The sequence below is a fragment of the Garra rufa genome, chromosome 23, assembly GCF_049309525.1.
Source record: "Garra rufa chromosome 23, GarRuf1.0, whole genome shotgun sequence".
Lineage (NCBI taxonomy): Eukaryota > Metazoa > Chordata > Actinopteri > Cypriniformes > Cyprinidae > Garra > Garra rufa.
The window spans coordinates 5012559-5026983 of NC_133383.1; the positions used below are offsets into that span (position 1 = coordinate 5012559).

At 35.8% G+C, this 14425-nt stretch overlaps 1 protein-coding gene across 1 annotated transcript; it reads left to right on the plus strand.

Annotated features, from left to right (window-relative positions):
• The first annotated feature begins 171 nt into the window (after nt 1-171).
• On the plus strand, nt 172-6593 carry pla2g3 (phospholipase A2 group III). The gene is made up of 7 exons (XM_073829003.1): nt 172-825; nt 1992-2124; nt 2318-2452; nt 3239-3531; nt 3628-3757; nt 5391-5516; nt 5724-6593. The coding sequence occupies exons 1-7, from the start codon at nt 174-176 to the stop codon at nt 5932-5934; spliced, it is 1680 nt and encodes a 559-aa protein (XP_073685104.1). The 5' UTR covers nt 172-173; the 3' UTR covers nt 5935-6593.
• The last annotated feature ends 7832 nt before the right edge of the window (nt 6594-14425 follow it).

The window sequence follows — 14425 nt, forward strand, 5'->3', positions numbered from 1 at the left end:
AGGGTTTACAATCTGATTTACATCTTTGATGTATATGTGTGTGCTTCCAAGTCTGTATTTACCAAAGACACACCCCCTTGTGTCATCCCGTCCCCGTCTGTTCTGATATGGCCACGAGCCATATGCGAAAATCCCACATACGGATGGGAGTATAAATAAGGAGTGGTTGAAGCATGCTCTTTGCCAGAGATGAGGGGTTAAAAACCCAGTTGCCCTGCAGCACCTCTGGCTATTCATTCATTCATTTAGTTTTAAAAACAGTATTGTTGTGCAGTTATCATTTTGCGATAAAAATGCAAAGCAATTATCTCTTAAAGGCAGTTGTGTACCTTTTCGTACTGTTTCACACTGGTTTCAGTGATAACACTGACATTTTCTGTATTTGGACTAGATCCACTTCAGGTGGGCAAACGCAGTATGCGTTTCTCCGAAGGACTCAGGCGTCTCTTGTCTTGTATGACAGCATCTGGAACAATAACAACAGCCTTTTTAGATGCGTAACAAGCGATGAGCAATCTGTGATTGAGAGTTACCTGTCTGGGTGTTGGGAAGACAGTTCTTTCTCAAAAAGCCTTGATGAACGCTTCGACGTCAGTGAGCTGATCAAACCTCATGGCCCCTGTGAGGTTGCAGGCATTACGGAGGAATTCACAGCATCTGTACGGAGGGCCAGAGACTTGGGGAGCGTTGAACCTGATGGATTCGAGCACCAGGATGGGGGAGAAAGTTCCAGACAGACGCTGCACCGATCAAAGCGAGCTTGGATGATTCCAGGGACTCTGTGGTGTGGGTCTGGAAATAAAGCTATGGCCTTTACTGATCTGGGTAAGAAGGATTATATCATTGAATCAGTTTATATAAATTATATATTTGATAAAACATATACAGTTGAGGTCAAAAGTTTACATGCACCTTGCATAATCTGCTAAATGTTTATTATTTTAACAATAAGAGGGATCATATCATATATTTTTATTTATTTAGTACTGACCTGAATTAGATATTTCACATAAAAGATGTTTACATATAGTCCACAAGAGAAAATAATAGTTGAATTTATAAAAATGACCACGTTCAACAGTTTACATACACTTGATTGTTAATACTTTTGTTACCCTTGTTTGTCCTGAACAGTTAAACTGCCTGCCATTCTTCAGGTCCCACAAATTCTTTGGTTTTTCTGCATTTTTGTGTATTTGAACCCTTTCCAGCAATGACTGTTTGATTTTGAGATCCATCTTTTCACACTGAGGACAACTGAGAAACTCATATGCAACTATTACAGAAGGTTCAAGAAGGAAAAAAGGAAAGGAAAAAAAAAAAAACACAATGCATTAAGAGCTGGGGGTGAAAACTTTTGAACAGACTTGTTCAAACTTGTGTGCATTTTTCCTATTTTGCCTAAATATCATATTTTTTTCATTTAGTATTGCCCTTTAGAAGCTACAGAAGATACATGTTTCTCAGAAGACTAAATAAGTTAAATTAACCCTGATCTTCAAAAAAAGTTTAGACCCCTGGCTCTTAATGCATCATGTTTCTTTCTTAAGCATCAGAGAGCATTTGAACCTTCTGTAATAGTTGCATATGAGTCCCTCAATTGTCCTCAGTGTAAAAAGATGGATCTCAAGATCATACAGTCATTGTTGGAAAGGGTTCAAATACACAAAAATGCTGAAAAAACAAAGAATTTGTGAGACCTGAAGGATTTTTCTGAAGAACAGTGGTCAGTTTAGCTGTTCAGGACAAACAAGGGAACAACTATCACTAAAAAACAAAAAACAAAACAACAACAAAAAAACAGCTGTGGATCATTCAGGTAACAACAGAGTATTAAGAATCAAATGTATGTAAACTTTTAAACGGGGTAATTTTTATAAATTCAATTCAATTATTTTCTCTTGTGGACTAGATGTAAATTAAACTGGTTGATTTAATTAAACTATTGAATAGGGAGTAAATAAATATCTTTACCTGTTCGTCTTCTGCAGGTGTCTTTGAAGATACAGATAAATGCTGCAGGGAACACGACCACTGTAAAGACACCATCCCCTCTTTTTCGTACGACCACGGTGTCTTCAACACGAACATCTTCACTTTATCGCACTGTGACTGTGACAACAGGTATGTCTTATAGAGCGGGAAATGTGAGCATCACTTTCCTGTTGAGACTACCAGCACTGGACATTCATTCCATAATGTTCATTTGTGTAACATGAAACATGTCCAACATAACCAGAGAGCTATTTCACTGAGCAAACGTCTCGGATTACTGTATCTTATAACATTGTAATCAGGCCTTATGATATCAATTCAGGTTCCGCCGCTGTCTCCTGGGTGTTAACAATACCATATCCAACCTTGTGGGCTACGGATACTTCAACGTGCTAAAGATGAGCTGCTTCGAGTTCTCTCAGCAGATGCAGTGTGCCAAGAGGACGTGGTGGGGAACGTATGTATTCGCTTTCATTCGACTCAGCTCTTTTCTGTTGCAAAACATTCGGACTTTTCAGAAAATAAAAACAATGCTAAAAGTAAAACAAGACGTGAACATGACAAATTAGAAAGCAGAGTGATTTCTACCTTTGGTAAGACTCTTTAATGTTAGAAAAAAAAAAAGGTTATGCTCACCAAGGCTGCATTAATTTGTTTAAAAATGCAGGGAAATTGTGAAATATTATTAGAATTAAAAATAACTTGTTTCTATTTGAATACATTGTAAATGAAATTCATTCCTGAGATGCAAAGCTCAATTATCAGCATCATTACTCCAGTGTTCAGTGTCACGTGGTCTATCAGAAACCATTTTAATATGCTGATTTGTTGCTCAAGAAAATTGTTTTATTAGCAATGATGGAAACAGTTGTGATATATTTTATTCCAGGATTCATTAATAGAAAGTCCAAAAGAACATTATTTATTCAAAATAGAATCTTTAGTAACATTATAAGTGACTTTACTGTCACTTTTGGTTAATGTAATGCATCCCTGCTGAATAAAAGTATTCATTTTCTTAAGAAAAAAAAAACATTTATTTGATTTTACATTATACAGGTTTTCAAATTTAGGTCAAAAAATGCAAAAGCCTTAAAACCTTTCAATGTCAGACACAAAACAAGCAAAAACCTTGTTGTACTTTGGAAATTTGGCACTTTAGTGCGATTTGTACATACTGTAATCTCTGAGCACATACTGTTGTGTACACAGTCACAAAATCCTGTGTTTTTCTCATTGGCAGGTGTGCAATTTATGAGCTTGCTCAATACGCTGTGGTGAAAGATGCAGCGAACTACACCGACACACTGCCAGAACAAGACATGGAGACGCTGGAAACCAGTTTTCACCAAGCGATCACTCTGGGACAAAACCAGGTCACCAAAAACACAGAGGAATCACTTACCATACGAGATTCCAAGAGCGGGAATGGAGAACCGAGTCCAGTTTCGACATCGCCAGGGCCATCTGTTACAACACTGCAGTCCCGGAAATCTGAAGCTTCCGTACCTCCAACAGACGCACCAAAGATAAAAGGTGAACTAAACTAAATATTACTCATATCCGATCTGTTTTAAATCAACCAAATTGGGAATCTTGTAAAAGCTTCACTTTTTTTGTTTTGTTTCATAGGCAAGTTTGAGATGTGTGAACTCTACAGAGACCTGGATTCATGCCATCTACAGATCCCAGCTTTACAGGAGAAATTCGGTCTGCAAAACCCTGGCATGAGGACCCTTTATCACTGTAACTGTACTGCCAGGTGAATACACATTCAATATAGATATTAAAACAATATATCTGCTCAGCTTCAGGCCATCCAAGATGTAGATGAGTTTGTTTCTTCATTAGAACAGATTTACATCACTTGCTCACCAATGGATCCTCTGCAGTGAATGGGTGCCGTCAGAATGAGAGTCCAAACAGCTGAGAAAAACATCACTACAATCCACAAGTAATCCACACCACTCCAGTCTTGTGAAGTGAAAACCTGCATGTTTGTAAAAAAACAAAATATCATTGAGACATTTTAACTTCAAACAAGTCTTTTAAAAAAATAGTTTTATCTGAATCAGGAGAGAAATATGCACAGAATAAGCACTGTTTACAAGCAAAAGCAGTCTAAAGTAGTTCTAAACATGTATGTTGTGGATGTTAATGTGAGAGGACAACAGGGAGGAAGCGTTGTTATGAATTATGGACTCATATTTTGGCAGGAAGCAATGGTTTAAAGCTAAAAAGATGGATTTGTTGTTTACTAACACACAGCTTTTCGCTTCACAAGATGTTGTTTGATGGACTCAAGGAGTTGTGAAGGTTACTTGAATTATTGTGATGTTTTTATAAGCTGTTTGGACTCTCATTCTGACGGCACCCATTCACCAAAGAGGATCCATTGGTGAGCAAGCGATGCAATGCTACATTTCTCCAAATCTGTTCTGATAAATAAACAGCATAAACAGGCTGGTTTTAGGTTAAAGAAGTTCACTTCCAGAACAAAAATGTACAGGCAATTTACTTACCCAATTGTCAAGATGTTCATGTCTTTATTTCTTCAGTCGTAAAGAAATCATGTTTTTTGAGGAAAACATTTCAGGATTTCTCTCCATATAATGGACTTCTATGGTGCCCCCGAGTTTGAACTTCCAAAATGTTGTTTAAATGCAGCTTCAAAGGGCTCTAATCGACCCCAGCCAAGGAAGAAGGGTCTAGCGAAACAATCGGTTATTTTCTGGGGAAAAAAAATAAAGACAATTTATATACTTTTTAACCTCAAATGCTCATCTTGTCTAGCTTTGTGTAAACTCAGTGTATTGTGGTTCAAGACAGTTAGGGTATGTTAAAAAACTCCCATCTCATTTTCTTCTCCAACTTCAAATCATCCTACATTGCTGTTTTTTTTTTTTTTTTGTAAAGGGCATTTGATCTTCTTTGCATGTTCAGTTTGTAAATACTGGGTCGGTACTTCTGCAACGATGTAGGATGATTTTAAAGTTGGAGGAGAAAATGAGATGGGAGTTTTTTGGCTTACCCTAAATGTCTTAAACCGGAATACACTGAGTTAAGGCATTTGAGGTTAAAAAGTATATAAATTGTCAATTTTCTTTTAAAATAACCAATCGTTTCGCTACATAAGATAAAACCTTTCTTCCTTGGCTGGGATCATTTAAAGCCCTTTGAAGCTGCATTTAAACTGGAAGTTCAAACTCGAGGGCACCAAGTCCACTATATGCAGAGAAATCCATAAAACGGATTTTCTTTACGACTGAAGAAAGAAGGACATGAACGTCTTGGATGACAAGGGGGTGAGTAAATGATCTGTAAATTTTTGTTCTGGAAGTGAACTGAAGTAACGATTTTTCTCTACTATCTACTAATAAATGTTGGTTTCACAGGTTTGTCCAAAAGATGTTGTCCAAAGAATTGGATGAAACTGACCCCGTGCATTCGCTGTTGTTGGATTTCGTATCACAATCCTGCTTCACCCTGCCACAGTCTGACAACTCTCTCAATGGGAAAAGGTTGGTATAGACATGATCTAGGGTTAGTAACTTAAAAGCTGGTGGATTCAGGTTAATCATCCCTAAAGTAAACATGTGCTGTGAATGAGAATGTATCTACTAAACAAAGAATAATGTAAATAAAGAACGGACAGTTAATCAAAGTGCTTCTGAGGCGTAAACCATGAAACCCAAACCAATCTTTGTGGTGTCTCTTCTATTTAACAGCTCAACTAATCCACCAGAAGCACAGCTCGTCCAAAACTGGAGGAAAGACATGACAGGAGGGCGACATCTAGTGGACTTCAAACGCAAGATCAAGAGGATGAACCTTAGGCGCTCCAAGAGGAAAGACTCTCCAGTTAGATTATATAAGAAATGCATCAGGATGCACACTAAACTCGACAAAGTAAAAAAACGTGCAATGGGAAAACAATAGCAAAACAAATGCGCTAAGGAGTCACACATCTATCTTTTGGAATAAGACATTTGTGCTGAAATAGTATTGTGGACATATTTATATTGAGAATTGGTTATTTAGCCTAATATAAAAGGTCAGAGTGTTACAGTTAGCTCATTCTGGGGTAATATGGTACAAATAGGAATAATAGGACATACATTGATCAAACTTCTGAGTGGTATATACATTGTAATTATTTGAAACTGATATTCAGCCACACACTTAAATGAAATAATACATCATACATATTTAAAAGTCATCAAGCCATGATAAGGTTCTCGAGCTTTCATTCATGTTAAACTTCACCCCACAATCTACAGATAAACTACTTATAGGTTGAAATACAAAGGTATGCATTTGGACATCCTAAAATAATTTTCATACCTCAAAATCTGTTTTCTGTTTCATTTTTGTGCTGAGGTGCAATTCCCCCTTTTTCCTCTCAGGTAAAATTGCGGGATGCAATTGCGCATCCCGAAATTCTCTTTAAGAATTGACTTTGTTACGATATGTTTTGGTCTCTTCTACCTAATATTGCACTATATCTGAATTGATGTAACAAACGAGTGTTGTGTAAAATGTGTGTAAAATTGTAAATAACATGTAAATTAAATTTAATAAATACATCTTTATATATACACACTACCAGTCAAAAGTTTTTGAACAGTAAGTGTCAGGATCCTGCCCTGACTGTCTTGTCTTTGTTCAATGTTTCTTTGTTTGTTTTGTGTCTAAACACATGGGTTTGTCTCTGTTTGTGTCTGCCAGGTGCTCCTCTTGTCCCACCTCCTTGTTTCCCCTGGTCACGTCCCCTTGTTTAGCCCTTGTCTGCTTGATTGTCTTCACCTGGTCCTTGTGTGTGCTGCTTTATATATTGGGTTCCTTTCCTTTGTGTTTCAGTGGGTTTGTTTTGGCGTTTACTTGTCCTTCGATCTTGCGCTAGTTATTTTTATATCCTCTTTTGTTTTTTTGTCTTCTCTGGTTCTTGTTTTTTATTAGTTATTATTTTGTGCATTCTAAATCTAGTTTTGTTTCTCTTTTGATTTTAGGTTTTCTTTTGCCCTTGTTTTTGCAGTTCCAGTTCCTTTTTGGATCTTTGCTTTTTTTATTTGTTTGGCTGGTTTTGGTTTTATATTGCTTTTGCTTTGTTCTTTGGTTTTCTATTGTCTTGAGTCTTGTCTTTATCGTGTTTAGTCCAGTCCTGCCCTTAGCCAGATTCCCTGGTCACTGACTCCTACTGCCTGGAAGCAGCTCCCCACTCTCAAGTCATGTCTCTGGTTCTGGAAGTTCCTACCTGGCGGCTAGACTGGTACTACATCAGTGTTTCACCTCAAGCTAAAGGTTCCTGTTTGAACCGTTTCACTCCTCATTCTCCTGCTGTTCCAGTCTACGTCTTGTTAATAAAATACCCTTGTCTTATTTGCATCTGGGTCCTATTTTTTGCTGATCACTGACAGTAAGAGGGTTGTGTGTGTGTGGTGTTTTTTTTTTTTTTTTTTTTAAATGTAGTCTCTCCTGCTCACCAAGCCTGCATTTACTTGATCCAAAATACAGCAAAAGCAGTAATATTGTGAAATATTTTTTTTATTTAAAATTGCTGTTTTCTATTTGGATATATTATAAAATGTCATTACTCCAGTTACACAATTGTCCAGAAATCATTCTAAAATGCTGATTTTTCTGTTCAGAGTTATCTATATTTAAAACAGCTGAGTACACTTTCCAGGGTTCTTTGATGAATAGAAAGATCCAAAGATCAGATTGTAATCTAAAATAAAAAGCTTTGCAACATTATACACTACACCATTTAAAAGCTTGCAGTCAGTATAATTTTATTTTATTAAAAAAATATAGAAATTAATACTTCTATTTAGCAAGGATGTGTTAAATTAATCAAAAGTGATGATAAAGACATTTATAATTTTACGAAAGATTTCAGATAAATGCTGTTCCGCTGAACTTTATATTCATCAAATAAATTCTACTAAACTGTTTTCAACAAAATGTTTTTTGAGCAGCAAATCAGAATATTAGAATGATATCTGAAGAATCACATAATGGTGCTAAAATTCAGCTTTGAAATTTCCAGGAATAAATTATTTTAAAATATATTCAAATAGAAAACAGTTTTTTTTTAACTAGTAAAACTATTTTAAAAAAATTACTTTTTTTTCCCTGTACTTTGGATCAAACAAATCCAGGCTTGGTGAGCAGAAGAGACTTCTTTAAAAAAAAAAAAACAGTAAAAATCTAATAAAAGTCAACTTTTATACTGTAATTATTAGAAATCGATATCCACACACATATTCCAATGAAATACTGCATCATAAACTTTTAAATTTTAAGTCACTACTTTTTTCAGTAATCAATCATTCTTGATCTTTCGCTGACGTTAAACTTTACCTCACAATCTAGAGATAAACTAGATATAAGGTTAAATACAACGACATGGAAATGATATACAACAGTATTTGACATCCCAAAGTATTTGTCATACCTCAAAATCTGTTTTCCGTTTCATTTTTCTCCTGAGGTAGGCTACAATTCCCGCTTTTTCTCCTCAGGTAAAAACGCGGGATGCAATTGCGCATGCGCTGAAAAGTCAGTACTCTTTAAGAATTGACTATGTTACGATATGTTTTGGTCTCTTCTATATATATATATTGCGCTATATCTGAATTTATAACAAGCGAGTGTCGTAAATGAATGTAAAATTGTAAATAATATGTACATTAATTTGAATAAAGGCATCTTTAGGCTATATGAGTTGACTTTGATCATGTTTAAGACCTTATATATTTATTTATTTATTTATTCAATGTTTTTATTGTAAATGATCATATATATTAGTACATTTATATGTTAATCAGTCAAAAAGTACTTATTATTATTATTTAAAATATCAGATATCAGAAATAATATTTTAACAATAGCTGCGCTATTGTAAATGACTGTCATTTAATGGTCAGTTAATGTTTGCATCGTCAAAGTTTAAAAAATATTTTGTCACACAATAATTTCACAGACTAAAAAGTTAGGAAAGATGCCTCAGTCAGTACACCTAGCGATTCAGGCCTAACTAGTCGCAGTAGGTAACTCAACTCCCGTCTGATGTCATAAATAGTAACTGAAGCCCTGAACTACTGAAACCATCTGAACCGCCTCTACCGGGAGGAGAGAGAGAAGAAAAACATGGCGAACTTTCCTCTGGAATAACTGTTTTCCGAAGAGCTGCTGAGCGTTTGTGCAAGCACTGTGCATGAATTAATTTATGCATCAACTCGCTATCTGAATCTGAAGACGGTTTAGTCCGGGAAACGAGGCTTTTTCTCATGGATTCGGAGCGTTTGAAGTATCATGGGATGAAAGTTTGAAACAGTTGGATACTAAAGTAGGACAGGATGGAGAAACAAGGAACAAGACGCGAAAAGGTAAATAAACGCACAGCTAGTGTGAAATGTGAGGCTTGATTGTGTTGTGCAACAATGTGCTGTAAAACTGGATTTATTGTTGCGGTGTATTTCCATTAAAGCTGGCTTTCCTGTTGGCGTGCTACTACAGAGTGCAGCATAAAGCCACATACACTCAAAACTTTGTCAAATGTGACATGCTTTCAGTGTTTTAGATTCTTTCCAGCACTCTTTTAGACCTAGATGCTTATTGTGCAAGTTTAGATTGTGATTGAGTAACATGTCATTGCTGCTGCTAATATACTTGCAGTGTGTGTTTGCATTGGACTAAATTGTCAAGTGTATTTTTTGAGCTAAACTTAGACGATTTTCATAATACTGATACTGACATTTCATCTCAGACTACTGGAGGAAATGAAAAGTCACAGTCAGTCAATATTCATAGCAGGCATCATGGTTTAATGAATGCTGAAATATCTGGGTTGGCTTTAACCCAGAGGTTGTAGGTTCAAACCTTGCATGGGTTGATCTATAAATGATGAGAAAACGCTTCACCTTAGATTAATGCACGAGTACCTGTATGTTGTTTGCATAAAATTGCCAGTTTAGTGTGAGCAACTGCAAAAAAGCAAGGTTTTTTATCCTTAACACATGCCTTTATGGGTTACAGAGACCTGAATTGATAAGAATCTATGTAAAGACACCTGTTAGATGAATAATATGTGACTCTGGACCACAAAACCAGTCTTAAGTAGCACGGGTACATTGTATGGGTCAAATTTATCAATTTTTCTTTTATGCCAAAAATCATTATCGTATTAAGTAAAGATCATGTTCCATGAAGATATTTTGTACATTTCCTACCGTAAATATATCAAAGCTTAATTTTTGATTAGTAATATGCATTGCTAAGAACTTAATTTGGACACCTTTAAAGATGATTTTCTCAAGTTTTATTTATGTATATTTTTCAGATAGTTGTATTTTGGCCTGAATATTGCTAATCCTAACAAACTATACACCAATGTAAAGCTTATTTATTCAGCTTTAAGTAAAAAAAAGACCCTTATGACTGGTTTTGTAGTCCAGGATCACATATTGTCTCAACCAGTTGTGCAAACAATTTAATATTTGACACTATTGCTGATTTATTAGTGCTTTGTGAGCTTCCAGCATGCATTGCAGCATGAATCAAATGGAGTTTGAGTAAATTATGCAGTTAGTGCTATAGGATTATTGATTTGCTGTTTGCTGACTTTGTTTGTGTTGCTGTTGCTATTGTTGTCTTGTCTTCGCTGGTTATTTATTATATGTTGATTTTTGAGAGCTTTTTGTTTACTTGTTTGTTCATTGTTGCCATTTGAGGTTTGAGTGTTGAGGTCAATGTGCGACTATTTATGATATTGTGTGCGAAATGGAGCTTACAAGCAAACATTCCAGAGTTTTCTTTGATTATCAGCAATTCATTTTGCCAATTTATAATTTACAGAACTAGAAATACATATAGTTGCATTGTAAATAATTTATAGTTATATATCAAGAATTTATTGAGATTGCATTTAGTGGACAAATTCAAATTGGCTAATCAAAACTGTCAGAAATGAATGCATCATTTAGTTTTTTTAAATAAATATATATTTTACTCCGGTTCATAAGTTTAAATTTTTATTTATTTTTAATGTATTTATTTGGATGGAAAGTGTGCTTGCTTGTCATAAAGTCAGTGTGCAAAGAATATTAATATTGCTGAAAACAAACTGCATTTTCTTTAAGCAAAATAAAGTTTCTTATCTCTTTGCTTTGATCTTGGTGTTAAATATGGCTCAAACATGTTCTTGACAGTGTTGTAGTATTATTTACAGTCAAGCCCGAAATTATTCATACCCCTGGCTAATTCTGACTTAAAGTTACTTTTATTCAACCAGCAAGTTATTTTTTGACCGGAAATGACACAGGCTTCTCCCAAAAGATAATAAGACGATGTACAAGAGGCATCATTGTGGAAAAAAATATTACTCATCTTTTATTTATATTTGAACAAAAAGTGGCATGTCCAAAATTATCCATACCCTTCTCAATAATCAATAGAAAAGCCTTTATTGGCTATTACAGCAATCAAACGCTTCCTGTAATTGCTGACCAGCTTTTTGCATGTCTTCACTGGTATTTTTGCCCATTCATCTTTAGCGATGAGCTCCAACTCTTTCAGGTTGGAGGGTCTCCTTGCCATCACCCTGATCTTTAGCTCCCTCCACAGATTCTCAACTCAATTTAAGTCAGGACTCTGGCTGGGCCACGTTAATGTTCTTGTCTGCTAACCATTTCTTCACCACTTTTGCTGTGCGTTTTAGGTCGTTTTAGGTTTAGGTCGTGCTGAAATGTCCACTGGTGCCCAAGGCCAAGTTTCTCTGCAGACTGCCTGATGTTGTTGTTGAGAATTTTGATGTATTGCTCCTTTTTCATGGTGCTGTTTACTGTGATTAGGTTCCCTGGTCCACCGGCTGAAAAACACCCCCAAAACATTAGGTTCCCACCACCATGTTTGACAGTGGGGATGGTGTTCTTAGGGTTGAAGGCTTCAATTTGTTTAATCTGACCATAAAACAGAAGACCAGAAGTCTTCTTCTTTGTCCAGATGAGCATTTGCAAAGGCCAAGTGGGCTTTTGTGTGCCTTATCTGGAGAAGTGGTGTCCTCCTTGGTCTGTGTCCGTGGAACCCAGCGGTGTACAGTGTCCGTTGGACTGTCTGCCTTGAGATGTTGCCACCAGCAGAGCCCAGATTCATCAGGATGGCCTTAGTGGTGATCCTTTTTTACCTCTCTCACTATCCTCCTGGCCAGCACAGGTGTCACTTTTGGCTTCCGACCACATCCTTTTTTTCACAGTGCGGAACGTCTTGTATTTTTTAATAATACTTTGCGCTGTAGCCACTGGAACTTCAAAAAATTTAGATATGGCCTTATAGCCCTTTCCTGACTTGTGAGTATCCACAATGCGCAGCTGCAGGTCCTCAGTGAGCTCCTTTGTCTTAACCATGACTGTCCACAAACCAGCAGAGAGTTTCTGTTTTTCACCTGTTGAGTTGATTAAAACAGCTGTTCCCAATGAATCAGGGTAGTTAGGATGCTTTAGAACAGCTTGGACTATTTGGAATGGTATAGAACTTTGGATTTTCCCATAAACTGTGACAGTTTGCAAAGGGTATGAATAATTTTGGACATGCCACTTTTTGTTCAAATATAAATTAAAGCTGAGAAATATTTTTTACAACAATGATGCCTCTTGTACATTTTCTTATTATCTTTTGGGAGAAGCCTGTGTCATTTCCGGTCAAAAAAAAAAAAAAACTTGCTGGTTGAATAAAAGTAACTTTAAGTCAGAATTTGCCAGGGGTATGAATAATTTCGGGCTTGACTGTATATATAATATAATATTTTTATATTTTCTTTTTTCATTTTTGTTTATCCTGAAAACCAGACAGGATTTTGACATCACATTGTCATCCAGGCGACCTCCACCGTGGTCATTCCCAGCAGACCATGACCATGTTTTGTGGTGTTTTCAGACTCACCAGATGTTGGTGGGTGCACCTGTGTTTTCTTTGAACCCAGATGGAGAGAATGCGGAGAAAATCTCCAACCGAATCTGTCAAGTGGGTGTTTCAGAGGACAGCAGACTTTGTGTTTTTGGCAGAGTAAACAAATCATCTTCAAGATCTTGAATGAAATATTTAGTGGCAATATTCGCCAACCATCAACAGCAACAGAACTCAAAGATAAACTTTCCCATGCCTGCCCTCTTGTCATATATGATCATGTTTTTTCCCTGAAAAAAATCTATTCTTGCATTATAAATGCAAGGAAGTGCTGAATGCACACATGCATCCTGATTGCAAAAAGTGACCCCAGACCACAAAACCAGTCATAAGGGTCAGTTTTTTTAAGTAAGATTTATACAGCATCTGAAAGCTGAATAAATAAGACTGAGAAAATAATTGACCGCGACTGTTTGGAAATCTGAAATCTGAGGGTGGAAAAAAATCTAAATATTGAGAAAATCGCCTTTAAAGTTGTCCAAATTTAGTTCTTATGCAATGCATATTACTAATCAAAAATTAAGTTTTGATATTTACGGTAGGAAATTTACAAAATATCTTCATGAAACATGATCTTTACTTAATATCCTAATCATTTTTTGCATAAAAGAAAAATCGATAATTTTGACTCATAGTCCCATACAATGTATTTTTAATGCTAAAAATATGCACCAACTGGCTGAACTATGATCCAACTGAAGTTTTTTTTTTTTAACAGGTTTTTCTTCAAGACTTGGATGTTATGTAACCTAAATACAATATTAAAATAGTTTAGCATACAAAAACAAAGATGTTTTTAAAATGAAAATGTAAATTTTAAAACAAAGATAATATTATTTCATTTTCTTTCTATCCACTTCAAAATGTAATGTTTAATTCAGTGTGTAAATGATTATTATTTTTTTTTCAATGTACAAAGTGGCAAGTGTATTTGTGCTAAAATACTGTAGAGATTAATTGGACTTATAAAAGATTCATTAAGTTTAAAAGCTTGACGTTTAACACTGTTCTAGGCTGGTTTATGCTGGTTTGGTGGTCTGCCTGGTGTTGGTTAAACAAGTAAATCTTACCAGTTAAAGAAATAGTTCACACAAAAATTTAAATTTGCTGAAAATGTACTCACCCTTAAGCCAAATAAGATGTAGATGAGTTTGTTTCTTCATCAGATTTGGAGAAATGTAGCATTATATCACTTGCTCACCAATGGCTCCTCTTTGGTGAATGGGTGCCGTCAGAATGAGAGTCCAAACAGCTGATACAAACATCACAGTAATCCACACCACTCTAGTCCTTCAGTTAACATCTTATGAAGTAAAAAGGCTATTTGTTCTGAACTGTTTTGGCTTGTAAATGGTATATGACCTGTGCATATTTCTCTCCTGGGAGATTTTATGCATAGCGGACTCATATTTTGTCTCAGTGATGGATTTGTTTCTTACAAACACACAACTTTTGTCTTCAGAAG

Bases quoted from the DNA above. Each gene is read 5' to 3' on its own strand.
- pla2g3 (XM_073829003.1), top strand. From the start codon at position 174: ATGCTCTTTGCCAGAGATGAGGGGTTAAAAACCCAGTTGCCCTGCAGC. The intron at 826-1,991 runs GTAAGAAGGATT...CGTCTTCTGCAG, and splicing joins TATGGCCTTTACTGATCTGG to GTGTCTTTGAAGATACAGAT. The intron at 3,532-3,627 runs GTGAACTAAACT...TTTGTTTCATAG, and splicing joins AGACGCACCAAAGATAAAAG to GCAAGTTTGAGATGTGTGAA.